The sequence below is a fragment of the Urocampus carinirostris genome, chromosome 7 (genome assembly GCF_059441175.1).
Source record: "Urocampus carinirostris isolate Australia breed hairy pipefish chromosome 7, RoL_Ucar_1.0, whole genome shotgun sequence".
Classification (NCBI taxonomy): domain Eukaryota; kingdom Metazoa; phylum Chordata; class Actinopteri; order Syngnathiformes; family Syngnathidae; genus Urocampus; species Urocampus carinirostris.
Window position 1 is genome coordinate 4,590,134 of NC_142355.1, and position 21,960 is coordinate 4,612,093.

The 21,960-nt window shown below is 41.4% G+C and overlaps 1 protein-coding gene across 1 annotated transcript; it reads left to right on the plus strand.

Moving 5' to 3' along the window:
• The first annotated feature begins 952 nt into the window (after positions 1–952).
• LOC148362150 (uncharacterized) lies at positions 953–20,978 on the plus strand. The gene is made up of 9 exons (XM_088339573.1): positions 953–1,277; positions 3,480–3,951; positions 8,628–8,930; positions 11,248–11,423; positions 11,504–11,588; positions 13,598–13,830; positions 14,990–15,184; positions 18,493–18,718; positions 19,059–20,978. The coding sequence occupies exons 1-9, from the start codon at positions 1,050–1,052 to the stop codon at positions 19,598–19,600; spliced, it is 2,460 nt and encodes an 819-aa protein (XP_088195699.1). The 5' UTR covers positions 953–1,049; the 3' UTR covers positions 19,601–20,978.
• The last annotated feature ends 982 nt before the right edge of the window (positions 20,979–21,960 follow it).

Consider the following 21,960-nt stretch of genomic DNA (forward strand, 5'->3'; position numbering starts at 1 on the left):
TAATTCATCTTCAGGGTTGGGTAGGGTTACTTTAACTGGATTACTCTCAATTACTTTTGGATGACTCCATTACCAAATATGCTAATGAAAGACAAAAGAAACTACCGTAAATTCCGGACTACAGAGTGCACCTGATTATAAGCCGCACCCACCACATTTCGGGAGGAAAACCGATTTTTGTACATACACAAGCCGCACCTGTATATTAGCCGCATGCGCCCACATTGAAAAAACGCAACACAAACACGAAATTAACCCATATCCGATACAGTCCAGAAAACACAGCCGGCAAAATGAACGGAAAACGATACCGGTACTTAACATTTAATGCAGACCTGCAGGGTCCGGGTGCCCGTTGAAAGTAATCCAAGGAAAAAAGTGTATATTTCCAAAGGTAAGGGTGGGAAAAATATATATCCACTATTGTCGGCCGTGTCCACAAACACGTCTCACCTTTACTTAAAAGTAGCGGCTTATAGTCCGGAATTTACGGTAAATACGAATAAAATGACAGAATTTTGTACAGGCTTGGGGAGTAACGGAATACATGGAAGGGCAAAAATGATGTTGGCAAGCTGTTTGGATTTATTTTCATTATGTTTCTGTCACATTTTATGTTAGTTTTGCCGGAGTTCAAAGCCAAGAGAGAAAGCTTACCACGTGTTGTGAGTCATCATTTTATTCATATTTAGTTTCTTTTGTCTTGTATTAGTATATTTGGTATTGGAGTCATCCAAAAGTAATTGAAAGTAATCAAGTTAAAGTAACCCTACCCAACCCTGCCTGTGAGTTGGATTCATACTGAATACGAAATGCAATGTGATGCTGGTACGTGGCGTCCTTGGTCTGTCATTTTAGACTCTAGCTCCCCTTAGTGGTAATAGTGATTCATTACAAAAACATGACTGGTTACGAAACTGTTTTTTGTTTTTTATGTAACTCTCGTCAGCTGTTTAGTAACAGTTGTGTGCGGATTGTGCGCACGTGAAACACGCTATCGGTTTTGGACGCATAATAATGACATAAAAGCATTCACCTTCCAACAGAAAATGCCTCAAAGAGGAGAAGAAGAGGACAAACTGGTCATGGTCCGAAAGCTTTTGAGGGAAGTGCTAACAGGACGGGAGGATCCTGAGGGGTTCTTCACCATGTTCCTGTCCATTTTCGGCCACCAGAAGACCCGGGACCAGTTTCCGACTGTTGTCCAGCCTCTGTCTTCAGCCAACAGCTCTTTGCACTCCACTCTTGTCTCCATATACGAGGAATATTTCGCGAAGGTACTAGTACATTATCACATCAAGTATTCATTGCATACCTGTCAACCTCCAGAGCTCCATGCCCTTACAAACTGTCGTATTTTCCCTTACAAAATACAAAATAATCTTACACCATATTTCTTTTTTCAAACTTGTTTATTTATGTAGTTTAACATGTTATATTGTACGCGTGTTTCGTTATATCCAGGGTTGGGTAGGGTTACTTTAACTTCAGGAGGTAGAGCGCTCGTCTTGGGATCAAGAGATCGCAGTTTGAATCCCGGCTCCTCCGTGTTACATGTCGAAGTGTCCTTGGGTAAGACACTGAACCCCTGATACCCCCAATATGCAGGTTAGCGCCTTACATGACTGCACGGCCGCTATTGGGAAATGTGAAGCACACTGTAAAGCGCTTTGGGAAGTCTTGACTATATAAATGCAGATCATTTCATTACTTTCAATTACTTTTGGATTACTCCAATACCACATATGCTAATAAAAGACAAAGGAAACTAAATATGAATAAAATTACTAAATTTTGTGCAGGCTTGGGCTATACATACCTTACACTGGATTCATGTCTCGTTTGATTATTTTTAGTATCTGCAACCAGGGTTGGGTAGGGTTACTTTAACTGGATTACTTTCAATTACTTTTGGATTACTCCAATACCAAATATGCTAATAAAAGACAAAAGAAATGACTAAATTTTGTGCAGGCTTTGGGAGTAATGGAATACATGGAACGGGCAAAAATGATGTTGGCAAGCTGTTTGGATTTATTTTCATTTTGTTTCTGTCGCATTTGTTGTTCGTTTTGCCGGAGATCAAAGAGATCAAAGCCAGGAGAGAAAGCTTACCACGTGTTGTGAGTCATCATTTGATTCATATTTAGTTTCTTTTGTCTTTTATTAGCATATTTGGTATTGGCGTAATCCAAAAGTAATTGAAAGTAATCCAGTTAAAGTAACCCTACCCAACCCTGGTTTTATCATATATATTGTAAATGAACATTTTGTTGTGAGATCCTGAGTTGCTCGACATGAATGAGGTTTATTATAAAAAAAAGTTCAAAAATGAAGTCGCTTGGACATTCACTGTTGAAGGAAAAAAATACATTCAAATATAATTAAGTAGAATAATAAATTTTCTTATTCAAATTATTAATTTATTTTCCCCATTTAATTATTGTTGGTAATATACTGATTGAAGGGATTGATTTTTTATTTTCTCCTTTTATACTTCCTTTTTTTCTTAACTTCTTTATACAACATAATCATTCGTAATATTATGCATCAAAGCAAGTGAGCCGTTTGAGAGCCGGCTCTTTAATGAGTTGAGCCGAAAAAGCCGGTTCTCTAAAGAGAGACGGACTTTCACTACACACCTTGAACTGGAGATCGGCGTCCAAACGAAAACTCGAACCGCGAGACCAAAACAACAATGGCGGATCTGCCTGACGAACAGTTTGGAGTGCAGTAAATCTCAGTTAAAAAAAAGTAATCGGGTAACAATGACAATTTGGTGTCAAAAAAGTTGCGTCCCGGGGACGCACGTTGATTTGAGACGATGCGTCCCCAGCAAAAATGATGCGTCTAGTACGCAGGGACGCGGGCAAACCAGAACACTGGCGTGGTGTGGCTCTTTGACTCTCATAGTTAAAAATTTCAGCTCTTTGTGTCAAACTTCGCCACTCCTGGTTTATACATTCAGTTTTAATTTATATTTTGTTACAAAAGCACACCCCAACGGAGCTCTTATCGTCGCCGGCGACTTTAATCGGGCATGTTTATGTACTGTACTTCCCAAATCCATTCAATACGTGGACTGAGCAATTAGGGAAAAACACTGGACCGTGTGTACAGTAAGATCAAACCTCTAGTTGGATCCGCCCATCTCTGTCTGTCCCTCACCCCCTCATACATCCCCCCTCCGGAGGAAAACAAAGCCTATACAACAAGGACAGTACAAACATCTTCTTTGTTCCTTTATCTCTTTGTTTTCCTTATGTCCTCACTGTAAAATGTGGAACTGGAGTGCCATGTCCAATTTCGTTGTCACAATATATCCCATCTTGTAACAATGACAATAAAGGTATATTCTATTCTATTCTATTCTAAAAAGACAGGCGCTTCTGGGCTTAGAGTAATAAACAAACGCTTTGAAATAATGAACAATTGAATATAAAATACCGTCCTTCAGCATTTGTATTTTCTCACGGCAGGCCGAGGACGACGACCTGGAACTGGCAATGACACTTTCCCTGCTTGAAGTTCAGCCACAGACGTCCGGTGGGGAATCGAATCCAACAGGCCACTCTAAAAAAGAAAAAAGTACACCCAACATTGGCCAACATCCAAAGGACACAAGTCCGATCACGCCTAGTAATCAGACTGTTACTGCCGAGCAGAAAACGGGCATAAAAAGTTACAAAACAGGGGACCAGTCTGGAAAAACCAAGCACTCCAAAAGCAGACGCCATCGCCGGAAAGCGCCCACCCAGCATGTGGTCGGTTTACCCCGTTCGGTGCCCGGGGCGGCACCGGTGCTGCTTTGGGTCCGCAGAGACTTGAGGCTGTGTGACAACCCTGCTCTTGTTGGATCCTTGGAGGTTGGCGCCCCCATCATACCTGTATTCATCTGGAGCCCGGAAGAAGAAGAGGGGCCTGGGGTGACTTTTGCGATGGGAGGAGCATGTAAGTTGGATGCCATTGATAGTTTTCGCTTGTGCAGTGTTTTTAATCCTTTTTTGAATCAAGGCACATTACTTTTATTGTAAAAATCCCAAGGTACACCACCAGTAGGTGCCCTTGCACCTGTCCATGGGCGGGGCCAATTGGGCGCCGTGGCAACCGTGACAGAACCTGGCGCCACACGGCTGGGACCAATTGGGTGCCATGGCAACCGTGACATTTAACATACCGTTTTTTCCGCACTATAAGGCGCACCTAAAAGTCTTAATTTTTTTCAAAAGCTGACCATGCGCCTTATAATACAGTGTGCCTTATATATGGCTCAATATTAAATCGCAAGGTCTCGCAACTTATGCAACAGCTGCTGACTCGATTTTCCCCCGAACGTGGAGTAGTCCGCGGTGTATGCTGGGATTCATATACCGGCGTTTCATTGGCTAACCAATTTGTCAATCTTCATTTGAATGGATCGCTATTGGCTAAAGTTATTCGGAGCCTCGGATAGGCTAGAGGGCCGAAACAAACCCTGCAATTGGCCGAAAAAGATGTGTCAATCTTTAGTTAAATCGATCGCTATTGGCTGAAGTTATTTGGAGCCTCGGATTGGCTAGAGGGCCAAAACAAACCCTGCAATTGGCCGAAAAAGATGTGTCAATCATCCGTTAAATCGATCGCTATTGGCTGAAGTTATTCGGAGCCTCGGATAGGCTAGAGGGCCAAAACAAACCCTGCAATTGGACGAAAAAGATGACTGAATAGCAAGCTTGCTAAACTACGCCATAAAGAAACATGTTTCATTAGTCTGAATTCGTAAATATTTCACTCTCCTGGATTTACTACACTCACGGTTGTAAGAAGACCATGATTGCGTATCATTATTGAACGTGAGAACTTAGGTGAGCTATGCGGCTTTATATTTTCCCGTTATCTTGTTTTAGAACAATCTTGATGTTGCTGTGATGAGTTGAGTGAATTAAACTCAATTCCAAGTGTTTATTGTCATATGCACAGTAAAGTTGCGAGCGGAAAAAAAAATAGAAACTAAGGAATGGTTGGCATTTCTTGAATCCCAAGACTTTAACCTTCCGAATGATATTTGAAACGATGCATTAGAGTGACATCGTACGGACACCGCATCCGCACGTGTCTATGACACGTATTTGCTTCTTTGCAAGCTTTCGTAATGTTAAGGGGGTAATCAGTTTGACTCAACTATCTGACTGTTTTGTCGACGTTCCCATAGTAGCGCCTTATAATCCGGTGCGCCTTATCTATGGAAGATATAAGACCAAAAACTATTTTTTGGGGGTGTGCTCTATAACCCGGTGCGCCCTATAGTGCGGAAAATACGGTAGTTAAAATTAGGGCTTCAACGATTATTTGAGGTGGTTGTCAAAAATTGATCGTAGTTTCATTGTTACCATTTTCACCAGACACGTTTTTCCAACAGAGTGAGGCATTTTACAAGATTATTCAGATTCAGATTCAGATTCAGATATACTTTATTGTCATTCTTGTACACGTGTATACAGAACCAAATGTCGATACATCTGACCCGCACAGTTTCTTTGAATGTACAGATATAAATAAAATTTTGTATTGAGTTGGAGTATTGAAGTACTAATAATATACTAAATAATTATAGCTATGTATAGTTTTATACAGTAGTGCAAAGAGTGCAAGAGGAGCAGCTAACCAGATGTGCAAAATGGCTAACCAGATGTGCAAAATCATCTCTGCACCGAGTCCCTCATGCACAATAGCTATCTTTCTTAAACTGTAACATACACAAATGATGGCGTCAACATGATGGTGCCAAAACGTATTAAGTTTCGGTGCTATTAGCCTGGGTATGGCAAATAAAAAGACTACTTTCAAAATTTGCAAAGCAGACTTTGTGTATCATGGCAGTACCCCGGTTATTCATGAGCATTTAAAGGGGAAGCACTTTGGACAGTTGAATGATACGGCATCTGACTAGCATCCGTAAGATTCAAGGACTCTTCAAGCCAATACAGTTTTGATGATATGCACTGTACATTTTGTACGCGTATATTTTACTACAAAAGAGAGCTTGAGCGGTGAACCAGAGTGCCTGAAAAACGGATGAACAAAAGTCAGTTGTTTAGTTTTTAATTTTTGAGAGTCATTGAGTTTTTTTTGCACATAATATTGTTTTACCGTATTTTCCGCACTATAAGGCGCACCGGGTTATAGGGCGCACCCCGAAAAAGTAGTTTTTGGTCCTATATTTGACATACATAAGACGCACCGGATTATAACACGCTACAATGGGAAACTGGACAAAACAGTCAGATAGTTCAGTCAAACGTATTACCCCCTTAACATTCCGAAAGCTTGCAAAGAAGTCGTAGACACGTGCGGATGCGGTCTCCGTACGATGTCACTCAAATGCATCGTTCCAAATATCATTCGGAAGGTTAAAGTCTTGGGATTCAAGAAATGCCAACCATTCCTTAGTTTTTATTTTCTTTTTCGCTCGCAACTTTACTGTGCACATGACAATAAACACTTGGAATTGAGTTTAATTTAAAAATAGACACTCCATTGCATCCATTATCTGCACCGCTTATCACAGAAACATCGAGTTCAGTCTGAAACAAGATACAGGGAAAATATATAGCCGGAGTAGCTCACCGAAGTCGTTGTGTTCAATAATAATGTGCAACCATGGTCCTCTTATATCCGTGAGTGTAGTAAATCCAGGAGAGTAAAATATTTACAAACACAGAATAGTAAAAAATGGTTTCTCTATGCCGTAGTGCAACCCAACGTGTGATTCACATTCATCTTTTTCGGCCAATTGCAGGCTTTGTTTTGCCCCTTTAGCCTATGCCAGCCTGTAAATGATAAAAAGGATCCGCCCCCTTTACCTCCGAATAACTTTAGCCAATAGTGATCGATTCAAATGATGATTGACACATTGGTTAGCCAATGAAACGGCGGTAAATAAATCCCAGCATACACCGCGGACGACTTCGCATTCGGGGGAAAATCGAGTCGGCGGCTGCAAGTTAGTTGCAAGACTTTGCGACTTAATGTTGATCCATAAATAAGGCGCACTGTATTATAAGGCGCATGGTCAGCTTTTGAAAAAAATAAAGGCTTTTAGGTGCGCCTTATAGTGCGGAAAATACGGTATTTACTGTTTTTGGTTTACAGGGATAACAAATATTTACTTTATTTTAATTTTTTATTTATTTGCCTGTCCCTAAAATGTGGAGCAGAAGTTTATTTATGGATTTGTATCTCTACTGACTGAGCAATATGCCTTATTTGTTTTGGATGGGGATTTTTATTTATTTATTGTACACATCCGCAGTATGTTCAATATAAGATAAGATTCTCATGGTACCCATTTTTCTTGTGTTCATTATCATTTGCCTCATCATTAAATGAATGTCATTCTAAATTAAAGAAAAGAATAAAAATCATACGATTATTCGACTAATCGTTTTAACACTCGGTGATTAGTACACTACTGAAATAGTCGTTATCTGTGGTCCTAGTCAATGTTCCCTCTAGGCTGTAATAGCGCTCTACCCAGAGCTTTTCCGCGCACAAGAAAATCTTGCCAGTTCACAAAAATCAGGGCTTAAAATTTCTAATTAAGAAGTGAATTAAGTCAAAGTTACAGTGCATGAAGGTAAAAATACACAGGTTCCCCTGACGTTGTGTTCTAAATGAGGTATTTTGAAGTCAATGTCGAAGTAGAACGAAGTTGAGTAAAGTCAGTAGAGTTTTTCGAGAACCGGCTTCTTCGGCTCAGCTCACTAAAAAGAACCGTCTCTTTCGGGTCCCAAACGGCTCTTCAAGTTGTTTTTGCTTCTTAAATCCCTACACGACCAAATATTATGTAAAATTGTGCACAAAATGACTTAAAGGAAGGGGGAATAGAACAAAAAAGAAAAAAATACCAAAATGAAAAAGTAGTGAAAAGCTGAGGAAAAAAGAAACAAAAGGAAGAGAAAAAAGAAGGAAAATTTTAGAAAAAAAGCCAGAAAATAAGAAAAGAAAGAAACACATGAAAACAGCAAATAGAGAAAAAAAAGAAAAGAGTAAAAGCTAGGAAAGAATAAACACAATGAGATTTTTTTTAAAGGAACTAAAAAAAAACAGGGAAAAAGAAGAAAAAGTTTGTGTTGCATTCAAATAATTTCCAATGATACCAAGTCAATCTTGTAGCCAACATTGTACTTCCACTAAAAAATGTGATTAAATACAGTTGTGTATCGTGCAACCGACTAAATAAGCCCCCCAAAATGTTAGTATTATGCGACAAAAGATACCAGGAATAAAAGAAATGGAAATCTTGTGAATGAATTGTAAAAACAAATGACGTTTGTAGGCCCTGCAACCTTTGCAATCGTACATTAGTCAATTCATTCAAAAGTGAAAAATAATCTTGCGTTGCCGGAAACTCAGCAAAATGTAACCTGATGTCAAGTTTTGGACATGTTTGATAATGATTTAGTTGCCACACTTGGGATTGCCGTGGCTCACTGTTGTTTCAAGCGTTGCTCACCGACTTTGTGTGAACGCTCAGACCCGTGGAAAATTACAGGTAACATTGGTCCTAGTTCATAAATTTACATGAGTCCAAAGCTTTTAAATCACATAGACTCTTTCTGGTCCCTCTGTCTGTTTTCTCTCACCAGGCAAATACTGGCTTCATCAAGCGTTGTCATCGTTTCAGTCATCTCTCGAGCGTCTCGGGAGTCACTTGGTTTTCCTGGAGGTTGATGACCTCAGATCCTCCACTGCTCGTATTCTCAAAGAGCTGGTGAAGGAGACGGGGGCCCGAACGGTGGTGGCCAACGCCCTCTATGAGCCCTGGCTGAAGCAACGGGATGAAGAAGTGGTGTCCACGCTGCAGAAAGATGGAGTCCAATGCAAACTGTTCCACTCGTACTGCACTCGGGATCCTTATTCTGTCAGCACGACTGGCGTGGGACTCAGAGGTGTGTCAGAAATTATGCCGATGGTTAAGTTGTTGGAGAAATATAGGTTCGAGAATTAATTAATTCTTCTCGTATGCGTTCAAAGAAATGCAGGAATGCAGATGACGTCAGAGGGAGTTTCTTGCTTTATTGTTGCATCTTCAGCGTCACAAGAGAACTCAGATAATCTTACTTTTCCCGAAAGTCTGATGTCAGCACGTCTCTTTTCCACAACAAAGTTGCCTATCTTTATATACAGGGTTAGGTAGGGTTACTTTAACTGGATTACTTTCAATTACTTTTGGATTGCTCCAATACCAAATATGCTAATAAAAGACAAAAGAAACTAAATATGAATAAAATGACTCAATTTTGTGCAGGCTTGGGGAGTAAAGGAACACATGGAACGGCAAAAAAGATGTTGGCAAGCTGTTTGAATTTTTTTTCATTTTGTTTCTGTCGCATTTTATGTTAGTTTTCACGGAGATCAAAGAGATCAAAGCCAGGAGAGAAAGCTTACCGCGTGTTGTGAGTCATCATTTTATTCATATTTAGTTTCTTTTGTCTCTTATTAGCATATTTGGTATTGGAGTCATCCAAAAGTAATTGAAAGTAATCCAGTTAAAGTAACCCTATCCAACCCTGCATTTTATGTTAGTTTTGCCGGAGATCAAAGCCAGGAGAGAAAGCTTAACACGTGTTGTGAGTCATAACTTTATTCATATTTAGTTTCTTTCTTCTTGGATATGGATAGAATATGAATGGTGAATGTGAAAGTTCAGTGATATTGAAAAGGAGAATCCAACAATGATGATGTAAATGAGAAAGACAAAATGATTTAGAACTACAAGATGATGCTAGCTTTCCCGGCAGAAGATGACTTGACTTGACTACTTTTTTAAAAGGGGGGTGCGGCATTTGAAAACTTAAAGCTGCCTGACTTTAAGCCAGGAGATGGTGGCAAAGCAAACTATTCTTTCTTCATCTGTTTTGGGGTTTGTTTCGTCTCAAACAGGCCTGATGAAAGTAAGATAAAAGCGACGGAAAATAAAGCATTAGGGCTCTTTGAACTCAGTCGGACATTGTTAACACATTTTTAAAAGGAAAAAAAAAATCTACTTTCAACTTTTTGAGGACATCTCAAACAATTCACCCCAACTTAAATAGATAAATGAAGGCTTCTACTTCGCGGGGTTTAACTATTGTGGGAGCTTTTTGGAATGAAACTCCTGGGGAAAAAAAAGGATTACAGTGGAACCTCGGTTCTCGACCATAATCCGTTCCAGAACCCTGTTCGAAAACCGATTTGTTCGATCACCGATATCATTTTTCCCATTAGAAGTAATGTAAAACGTTTTAATCTGTTCCAACACCCTGAATGTTTACCTTGAATGTTTAACGGAAACATGAAGCTAACCCAGGCTAATCGTACGTTCGCGTTATCGTAAAAAAAATCAGGTCGTTTACAAGTCATTTAGCACCCGGGTCTCCACAACAAGTGGTGAGTGGTTCATTGGAAAGAAGGCTCCGTTCCAACACCCTGAATGTTGGGCTCTGTTCCAACACCCTGAATGTTTACCTTGAATGTTTAATGTAACGCTAACCCAGGCTAATTGTACGTTCGCGTTATCGTAATCTTCCGTACGACAGATTACGCTAACATGAACGTGTAAAAATAAAAAAATCAGGTTGTTTACAAGTCAGTTAGCACCCGGGTCTCCACAACAAGTGGTGAGCGGTTCATTGGAAAGGGGGCTCCGTTCCAACACCCTGAATGTTGGGCTCCGTTCCAACACCCTGAATGTTTACCTTGAATGTTTAACGTAAACATCAAGCTAACCCAGGCTAATCGTACTTCCGCGTTATCGTAATCTCCCGTACGAAAGATTACGCTAACATGAACGTGTAAAAATTTAAAAAAAGGATAAAGAAAAGAATTATGAATAGGATTTCTTACCTTTGTGGTGGTCAGCAGAAGGCGCAGGCAAGATCAGACACCCGCACACCTCCTTCATTTTTGGCTATTATTTCTTTCTTAAATGCAATAGTTGTACGCACTACTCTTCTTTTTTCACCTGTAGCAACTTTGCTGCTTGCACTGACTTTCTTCGGAGGCATAATTAGGGGCTAAAACACCCGTACGCCGCTCAGCATCGCACCCTAGCGTACGCACTCACGCATTACCGGCGTTCGAACTAAGATTTTTTGACCGAACAGCGAAGCAAGAATTTCTCGAAATTTTTGGTCGGACTCCGATTTGTTCGAATTGAGAGGCGTTCGAAAACCGAGGTTCCACTGTACTGTACTTTACAAAATCTAATTCACTTATTTTTTGTAGGAATTGGATCCGTGTCTCACTTCATGACCTGCTGCAGACAAAATCCATCAGGCTCGGCTTTTGGTGCTCCACTGGACCCACCTGTGGGTCTCCCCACACCTTCCGCCTGGCCTCAGGGTACCCCTTTGGATACACTGGGCCTGGCACGCATGCCACGAAGAAAGGACGGCACCACGGTCAGTGGGCAAAGCAGAACAAAATATGAAACGGTTTCAAAGCTCGGACGTCAATGACACAGTCATTTTTTGGCTTTCAGATCGATTGGGCAAAGAATATTCGTGAGTCTTGGGACTTCAGCGAAGAGGGCGCTCATGCCAGGCTAGATGCTTTTCTTCGTGATGGTGAGGCAACATTTTAAGAAGGAATCCATATGCCCACACAAGCTGTAGACTAGGGAATTTAATGGGAATATTAAATAAAAATAAAACAATTTTTTATATTTATTCAGTATAAAAAAATCTTACTTCTCAATTTTGGGAATTTTCACCTCATATTATGAACAATGCTCCCTGTAACTTTCCACGGGTCTGCGCGTTCACACAAAGTCTGTGAGCAACGCTTGAAACAACAGTGAGCAACAGCAATCCCAAGTGTGGCAACTAAGTCATTAGCAAACATGTCCAAAACTTGACATTTTGCCGAGTGTCCGGCAATGCAAAATTATTTTTCACTTTTGTATGAATTGACTAATATACGATTGCAAAGGTTGCAGGGCCTACAAACGTCATTTGTTTTTACAATTCATTCACAAGATTTCCATTTCTTTTTTCTGGTATCTTTTGTCGCATAATACTAACATTTTTGGGGGCTTATTGAGTCGGTTGCACGATACAGAACTGTATTTAATTACATTTTGTAGTGGAAGTACAATGTTGGCAACAAGATTGACTTGGTATAATTGGAAATTATTTGAATGCAACACACTTTTTTTTCTTTTTCCTGTTTATTTCTTCTTTTTTTAAATTCCTTTAAAAAATCTCATTTTGTTTATTTTTTCGTAGCTGTTACTTTTTTCTTTTTGATCTCTATTTACTTTTTTTTTTAATTCCTTTTTTTAAAAAATCTCATTGTGTTTATTTTTTCCTAGCTGTTACCCCTTTCTTGCTTTTTTTCCCTTTATTTGCTTCTTTTTTTTCCTCTGGCTTTTTTTCTGATTTTTTCCTGTTCTTTTTTCCTCTTTTTCTCTCCTTTTCTTTGTTTTTTTCTCAGCTTTTCACTACTTTTTCATTTTGGTATTTTTTCCGTTTTTGTTCTATTTCCCCCCTTCCTTTAAGTCATTTTGTGCCCAATTTTACATAATATTTGGTCGTGTAGGGACTAAAGAAGCAAAAACAACCTGAAGAGCCGTTTGGGACCCGAAAGAGCCGGTTCTTTTTAGTGAGCCGAGCCGAAGAAGCCGTTTCTCGAAAAACTCTCCTGACTTTACTTATACTTCGACATTGACTTCAAAATACCGCATTTAGAACACAGAGTCAGGGGAACCCGTGTATTTTTCCCTTCGTGCACTGTAACTTAATTCGCTTCTTAATTAGCAATATTGAGCCCTCATTTTTGTGAGCTGGCAAGATTTTCTTGTGCGCGGAAAAGCTCTGGGTAGTGCGCAATTGCACACACGTGCAGCTTAGAGAGAACAGTGATTATGAGTAGTATTACTACAATTTGTATGTAACCTATTACTGTGCTGAACATCTGCAGATGCTGAATTAAGCCTGCAATTCTCTTGCTTCATGGCAGAGGGCGATAGTAAAACCAAGGATTCTGATTTAGTGCACACTTTAACCCCACATCATAGAATTAGTGATAGTATTAGCAAGCTAACAGCAAGTCAAGCCATCCAGTAATTCATTTTCTTGTTGCATGGACTTTTTTATAAATGAATTTATTCAAGGAGCAGTATGTAACTTAATACTGTGCTGAGTATCCACAGAGTTAGGAACTCAACTCAACTTTTTTGTCTTGATGGAAAAGATGAACAACAGACCAGCATTTCCACACGGTGGCAGATTTAATTTCTTTAACAATTAAACTCAGTGAACTCCATCGAATACGGCCGAATTAGTCGAATTAGTGTCGTCGGCATCTCTGGGAAGCCTCTCTTCAAGTCCTTTAGCTTTCTTCTTATTGGCCATCTTCTCCCTGCACAATGGTGTGCCGGCTCCTCCCATGGATGTGCCAGGGAAGCCCCCTCCCTGGGCCTCACCACCTCCTCGCCGAAGGGCGTCGCGATGTCTGTCCTTGTGCGTCTGGCCTTCTCCGTCAGCACTCACAAGAAGTCTGTTAACAGAAATACGTCTGGTTGAAAAACACTGTCTTATGGGTTAAACCACAAGAGTTTTCATTCCCTCCGCAGGTGTGTACCGATATGACAAAGAGTCGGGCAGAGCCGACGCACCCAACACTAGCACTCTCTCGCCATATCTCCATTTTGGGCAGCTCAGCCCTCGCTGGCTCCTGTGGGACTCCAAGGGGGCTCGCTGTCGTCCGGCAAAATTCCAACGCAAACTGGCATGGAGAGATTTGGCTTACTGGCAGCTCACGTTGTTTCCTGACCTTCCTTGGGAATCCCTCAGGCCTTCTTATAAGGTTGGCACAGATTTTGCCATATTTAACATATTGTGCAGAAGTCTGGGGCAATAATTACAAAAGTTCACTACAGCCCCTTTTTACCCTTCAAAAACCTGCAATAAGAACCATACACAGGGTAGGATATCGGGATCATACCAATATTTTATTCATGCAGTCCAAATTATTAAAATTGGATGATTTAATAAAATCTTTCCCTTCACAACTGTTATTTAAGGTCAACAAAAACATAGTGCCAGAAAACATACCAAAATTATTCACTCGGAAAGAGGGAAATTATAACTTGAGGGGCTGTCGTAAATTCAAAATCCCAAAGGTGAGAACCACCAGGAAAAGTATGAAAGTACTCCAATACCAAATATGCTAATAAAGGACAAAATAAACTAAATATGAATAAAATGATGACTCACAACACATGGTAAGCTTTCTCTCCTGGCCTTGATCTCTTTGATCTCCGGCAAAACTAACATCAAATGCGACAGAAACAAAATGAAAATAAATCCAAACAGCTTGCCAACGTCATTTTTGCCGTTCCATGTGTTCCGTCCGTTACTCCCCAAGCCTGCACAAAATTTAGTCATTTTGTCTTTTATTAGCATATTTGGTATTGGAGTTATCCAAAAGTAATTGAAAGTAATCCAGTTAAAGTAACCCTACCCAACCCTGTGTGTGTGTCACGGTTGCCATGGTGCCCAATTGGCCACACCCGTGTGTGCAGGGTTGGGTAGGGTTACTTTAACTGGATTACTCTCAATTACTTTTGGATTACTTCAATACCAAATATGCTAATAAAAGACAAAAGAAACTAAATATGAATAAAACGATGACTCACAACACGTGGTAAGCCTTCTCTCCTGGCTTTGATCTCTTTGATCTCCGGCAAAACTAACATAAAATGCGACAGAAACAAAATGAAAATAAATCCAAACAGCTTGCCAACATCATTTTTGCCATTCCATGTATTTTGTTACTCCCCAAGCCTGCATAAAATTTAGTCATTTTATTCATATTTAGTTTCTTTTGTCTTTTATTAGCATATTTGGTATTGGAGTCATCCAAAAGTAATTGAAAATAATCCAGTTAAAGTAACCCTACCCAACCCTGTTCATTTTAAAAAAAAGAGAAGCACAAGATGAAATGTATGTTTGGGCTTTCGTAGGCACTGCGGTGGAGCACTGACCGTGTTCACCTGAAGGCTTGGCAGCGAGGCCGTACCGGCTACCCACTGGTGGACGCGGCCATGAGGCAACTGTGGCTGACGGGTTGGATGAATAACTACACCCGACATGTGGTGGCATCGTTCCTTATAGCCTACCTCCACCTGCCCTGGCAGGAGGGATACCGCTGGTTTCAGGTGAGGACCAGTTCAACGTTCTACCGCCGTTCGGAATCTTAATAATCGAATAGAACAGATCTGTTTTGATTTGTTGTTCATAACATCGCTGCCAACATTGTTTGCAACAGAGTCGCGGGCCGCAGTGGCTTAAACATTTTTTGAAAGGGCCGGGAGGAGAAAAAAATGTTGATGACCGTATTTTCCGCACTATAAGGCGCACCTAAAAGCCTTTGTTTTATTTTCAAAAGCTGACCATGCGCCTTATAATACAGTGCGCCTTATATATGGATCAATATTAAGTCACAAAGTCTTGCAACTAAGGCAAGCAGCCTCCGACTAGATTTTCCCCCGAAGGCGAAGTCGTCCGCGGTGTATGCTGGGATTTATATACCGGCGTTTCATTTCCTAACCAATGTGTCAATCATCATTTGAATCAGTCACTATTGGCTAAAGTTATTCGGAGGTAAAGGGGGCGGATCCTTTTTATCATTTACAGGCTGGCATAGGCTAAAGGGGCGAAACAAAGCCTGCGATTGGCCGAAAAAGATGAATGTGAATCACACGTTGGGTTGCACTACGGCATAGAGAAAACATTTTTTACTATTCTGTATTTGTAAATATTTCACTCTCCTGGATTTACTACACTCACGGTTGTAAGAAGACCATGGTTACGTATCATTTTTGAACGTGATGGCTGCAAGAGAACTTAGGTGAGCTATGCGGCTTTATATTTTCCCGATTGGTGACATCGTACAGACACTGTTTCCGTACATGTCTGAGACACGTATTTGCTTCTTAGCAAGCTTTGGGAATGTTAAGGGGGTAATAAGTTTGACTGAACTATCTGACTGTTTTGTCGACGTTCCCATTGTAGCGCCTTATAATCCGGTGCGCCTCATGTATGGAAAATATAGGACCAAAAACTATTTTTGGGGGGTGCGCCCTGTAACCCGCTGCGCCTTTTAGTGCGGAAAATACGGAACATTTTTTGTATATAGAGATACAGTCACGAATACAAACATCAGCAATACCTAAGTGTAGCTCCTATGCTGTTAGACAGAGGAAAGAAAAGCTACAGGACTTGTTCTAGGTTTGAGGAGTGGTAATATTTATTTTGTTTAATATGTTTCATTTCGGGCAGCATGGCGGGGCAGTGGTTAGCGCGTGTGCGGCACAGGTCTGAGGTCATAAGATCAAACCTGGGTGGAGTTTGCATGTTCTCCCCGTGGGTTGCGTGGGTTTCTTCCGGGCACTTTGGCTTCCTCCCACATTCCAAAAACATGCATGTCAGGTTAATTGGTCGGACCGAATTGTCCCTAGGTGTGAATGAGCGAGTGATCTGTCTGTCCCTGTGTGCCCTGCGACTGGCTGGCAACCAGTTCAGGGTGTCCCCTGCCCACTGCCCGAAGACAGCTGGGATGGGCTCCAGCACCCCCGCGACCTTACTGAAAATAAGCGGTGCAGATAATGGATGGATGGATGTTTTATTTATTTTTCAGTTTGATAGCCGGTCATCTTCTCTAATTTCATTGTTAACCTATTTTTAGTAGCAAAAATTTACGCTTATCTGCACTGATAGGGTTTAGAATTAACAATCTATCTATTTGGTGTCAGAATAAGTTACACAGTGATACACTTTGAATTTCAATGACAGTTCAAATGAATGAAAAGAAGGTTCATTAAATAAGCAAAGAAAACACAATTCCAATGTTTTCCAGTTCAGGGGATCCCAAATGCATGGGTGGAGAAGCACATTTTCCGTTACTGGCTCCATCTAGTGTTAAAACTGAGAAGTGCAACAGAGTTGAGCTCAAGCGCCATGTGCGGGCCATATTCAACTATATTCTGAGAATTTGCTGCGGGCCAATTAAAACTGACCCGCGGGCCAACTGCTAGATAAACGAACGTCGGAAAATATAGGCAAAAATATTTACAATGTATTGCTTGGAGACTGGCCTAAGTTGAAAGTGCAATTTATTTCGTAATTAAAGTGGAATGAAAAATAGTGCATCTTAGCAGTAGTGCAATAAAAAGTAGCGCAATAGTGTATTTTTTTCAGTGTTGCGGGCTTGTTTAGGGTGGTGATGGCCCTGGTCTCTAAGCCTGTTAGTCTTTGTTTTGAGGGACCCGTAGTGCTTACTAGAGGACAACAGGTCAAAGAGGTGATGATCGGGTTTACAGTGGAACCTCGCTAGTTCGCGTTTCCACTTTTGCGGGTTCAGAGCTTCGCGGGTCTAAAAAATATACCTTAACTTCTCAATAAAAGCATTTATTGACTTGACGCCATTGAGCGCGAGCTTATGTCAACTGAGGACACGGTGTGGACACTTTTATTGTGAAGGGGAGGGGGAGGCCCTGACACAATGCTTTGTCATTGTCGCTTCGCTCAGCCCCCCTCCTTCAACTCCCCCCACCTCACCCCCTTCTTATGTGGCGCTGTTTATCATGGAGAAACTCGGCAACGCGACATAATAGTAATAGTAATTAGTAATTTCCTTTGTATTGTCATTCTTTGTAACAATGTACACAGAACGAAATGTCGATACACCTGACCCGTTGTAGCGAGCCGATGCAGCCGCAGCCAACAGAGGGCGCCGCCATTTTACCAATGTTATAAGTCTTAGGTATGACTCGGCCGAGGCGCGAACCAGCGACCTCCCAGTCTCAAAGCGTATTCTCTTCTGTCACATTTCATCTCAAGTTTGACTTTACGATACCAAAAGCGAAAAGGTTGTTTGTACTACCTAAACACGGCTAATTGTGTGTGGTTTCGTGTATTTGTTGTAAAAGCCGTTCGATGCCGCTAACTAAAGTATGTTGTTATTGTCAGAAGGTCGCTCTTTTACTTTCATTAAAATGAACACAGACCATTTTTTAACTGTTGTTTCCCAAAACGCTTCGAAAACACTCATGAAATATCACCTTTTCACTGTTTTTATTTTCAATATGTAACCGGTAGTGTTAACAAGCGAAATAAACTGCGATGGCTGCATGTGGTTGAGAGCGGTTGATACAATTATACTGAATGGTTCGTAGTGGTTTCGCCGCAGTCCTATTCCGTGTAAATTGATGATGTAAGACATGGCTACACTTGTGGGTCATGTTTTGGTACATTCAGTTCCAGTGTGAAGAGTCACCCAATAACTCCTTGCTATCATGCCAGCGATCACTTCGGTTTAATGACGGGGGGTATACTGTATACCTGTATCCGTTTTTTTAAGCATTTTTGAAGGGGCGCCGCTACTTCGCGGATTTTCGGTTTTCGCGGGTGGTCTCTGTCCCCATTAACCGCGATAACCGACGGATTACTGTATATGTGCGTTAAGGACACGCTGGTGGACGCCGACGTTGCCATCGACGCCATGATGTGGCAGAACGGCGGCATGTGCGGACTGGATCACTGGAACTTTGTCATGCATCCGGTCGACGCCGCCATGACCTGCGACCCGTACGGCAGCTACGTTAGGAAGTGGTGTCCTGAACTCGCCGAGTTGCCCGATGATCTCATCCACAAACCGTGGAAGTGTCCGGCGTCCATGCTACGGCGCGCAGGTAAGGGCAGTGTTCATTTTACCTGTGAAAAGTGATGGGTCCCGGCCCGGGGACTCGCAAAAATCTTTGGGTCCCAACAGAGATCTATGGGTCCCCAAAATTTTGTGTTATCGAGGTTGAAATTGTAAATCGGTGACAAATAATATAATAAAATCTATATATTCATTTGGTTTTAATCGTCAAATTGTGAATTCATTTTCTTCATCAAATTATTGTTGGTAATAAACTGATTAAACCCATATATTAGCATATTCGGTATTGGAGTAATCCAAAAGTAATTGAAAATAATCCAGTTAAAGTAACCCTACCTAACCCTGATCTTCTGTCCAACTTGGCTCAGGTGTGGTGTTCGGTCAAACGTACCCCGAGCGAATCGTGACAGACCTGGAGGAGAGGCGAAGTCGCTCTCTTCGAGACGTCGCTCTGGTGCGAAGACAACACAGTCAATACGTGGACAAACGCTCTGGCTGCGATCTAGTGCCACTACCTCCCCGTCTGGTCTCCGAAGCCCTTAGCCTAGCTCACAAAGACGGAGGACAAAACTTCCTCCTTCCTGTCATCACGCGCATGGAATTCAAGCATCAGTCGGACGACCCAGATGCCGACAGCGCTGACAACCCTTACAATGCCGTGCTCAAGGGCTACGTCAGCCGCAAAAGGGACGAAGCCGTGGCTTTCTTCAACGAGCGAGACTTCACTGCCAGCGTTTTGCACGAGGGGGCGCAAAGGAGAGAGAGGCTGGAGAGCGACCGTCGCCGTTTGGAGGGGCTACCACCCGTTCGGCCGCCATCGCGGGGGACGGCCAGACGCACCCCTCAGGCCAAGGATCGCTTCTCCATTGTACCGGGCGGGGCTGTTGTGACCACAAACAGGTGGTCCTAAGCCAAGAGCCCTGGGTTCGGACCTTCTGGATTTCACGGGTTTCTTTTCAAAATTGTTAACATGTTGAATGTCTCAGCACCACTTAAACATACAGTGGTACCTCTTTATACGAGCACCCCTACTGTCAGAGATAGTCATTATTAAGACTATTTGGTGGCCTTATTTACACAGATAAAATACATATATTGTTAAAAACTACATCGTGATTGCAGCAGCAAAAGTACTCACGGCTTCCATGTTGGTTGAAAGAGAAAGAGAGAGAGCCCAAAGGGCGGGCGTGGTTTATTATGCAGTGAAAACAGTACACACATGAGCACGACTTCACAATAAAAGAATATAAGATTGATAAACGTACAAGAGATATAATTAGACTGATTATTGAAACGTTGTTTTATGTGTGTGTGTGTGTGAGAAAGATTGTTTTTGTATTTAGGAATATAAAAACAAGTTATTTTCACTGGACTGAATTTCTGAGAGATTTACATCCAAAACGGCCAACTTGACACCTACACACCAGAATTTCGATGCACGAGTATTTTCTTTTTCTTTTTTTTACAGAAACTTTGCTTGTTTTACGAAGGAAATTCCAGCTTATGCGATGTCCCAGAGGCTACCACTAGAGACTGCTCCCCACCTGCATCAGCTTGGTCCGGTTTGCCCCTATGAGCCACCTGATTCCAAACCCTTGGTGGAACCAGTAGATTACCTGTATTCAGCAAGTTTGCTTTGATCACATTTCATAGCATTTTTGTGAGCCTTTTTGTGACCTTACTCATGTGTTCCAGTAAGAGAAACAATAATGTGTCTGAGAAAAAAAGGAGAATGCTGACAATTGAAACGAAACGAGCAATAATAGAAAAATAATACAATCCTGAAGCAATGGGTGCCAATGACAACGCCGCAGAGGAATTAATACACAGTTCTCTGCAATAATTTTCGACGGAGGTTATATTCCTGTTGCAACAAAACAGCAAGGAGGAGTACACACCAGAGATGCTGGTGTCTACAAAAGAGAATAGAAAAGGGGGATTTTGTAAGGTTTATTGTTATGTATTCTTTATCAATTATCCATTATCCGTTATCGGTCAAATCATAATACGCTACAAAGCCAAGGGGCCGAGACACTTGCTCTCAGCCAAGAGGCCGAGTCAAGGTCCCTAGCCACAGAGCCATGCAGCATAGAACACAAATCCAGAACCACACATTGAAGCACACAGTCCAACTGGCTTAAAGTGAGGCAGTTGCTGCTTTTGTTGAAAATGAAAAAAAAAACATGCAGAAAAAGTTGTTACAATGTATATGTTCTAACCGGCGGGGTTTGACAGGTGAACCAACTTGTCATGCAGGCACTGAAGTTTCCGGTAAAGCTGATGAACATACATCTGTGTGCGAGTCTTCATTTAAGTGAAATGAAATGATCTGTATTTCTATAGCGCTTTTCAAGTCAATGACTTCCCAAAGCGCTTTACAATGTGCTCCACATTTCCCAATAGCGGCCTTGCAGCCATGTAAGGCGCTAACCTGCTTATTGGGGGTATTAGGGGTTCAGTGTCTTACCCAAGGACACTTCGACGTGTAACACGGACAAGCCGGGATTCGAACTGGGATCCCTTGATCCCAAGACGAGCGCTCTACCCCCTGAGCTACTGCCGCCCCCAAGTACAATATTTAACATACAGCAAAATTGGCAACTGATCATGTGACAGCTCTCTTTGAGGACACTTGCCATGCGCGTTTCCGACACATTTTGAAGGGAAGTTAGAGACAAATATCTTTTGAAAAGTTGTTTAACGTTAGACCTGTAGAAAATGACTGCGTGAGGGGTCTATCTAAAAGGGCAACAAAAAAAACTGAAAACAGGTAAAAAACCAATTGTGCTTGTTGGGAATTTACCAAATTGTTCAAATTAGTTATCTGACTCCATTAACCAAACACAACCCAACAATTTATGCTCGTTTCTTGATGGAAAAGATGAACAAGAGATATTTAATTCCCAACACCACACAGCCTAACATTCTAATGTACCTTGGATAAAAACACAGTCAGTGAAAATCTTGATTGAACTGAATACATGTACTTTGTATAAAATCCTTTAGTATGATTGGATTCAATTACCATAATAACTCTTAAAGGAGAATTAACATACACTAATAAAAATTCGCAATGGCTGGTGAAAGATGGAATGGGACCCTAAACCTTGCGGGCCACACTACTGCAGTGTTCTTTTTACCCCTGAAAAGTGATGGGTCCCGGGGATTCGCATGCTCAAAAATCTATGGGTCCCCAAAATTTAGTGAGCTCCATGCCCTTACAAACTGACATATTTTCCCTTACAAAATACAAAAAAATCTTTTTTTATT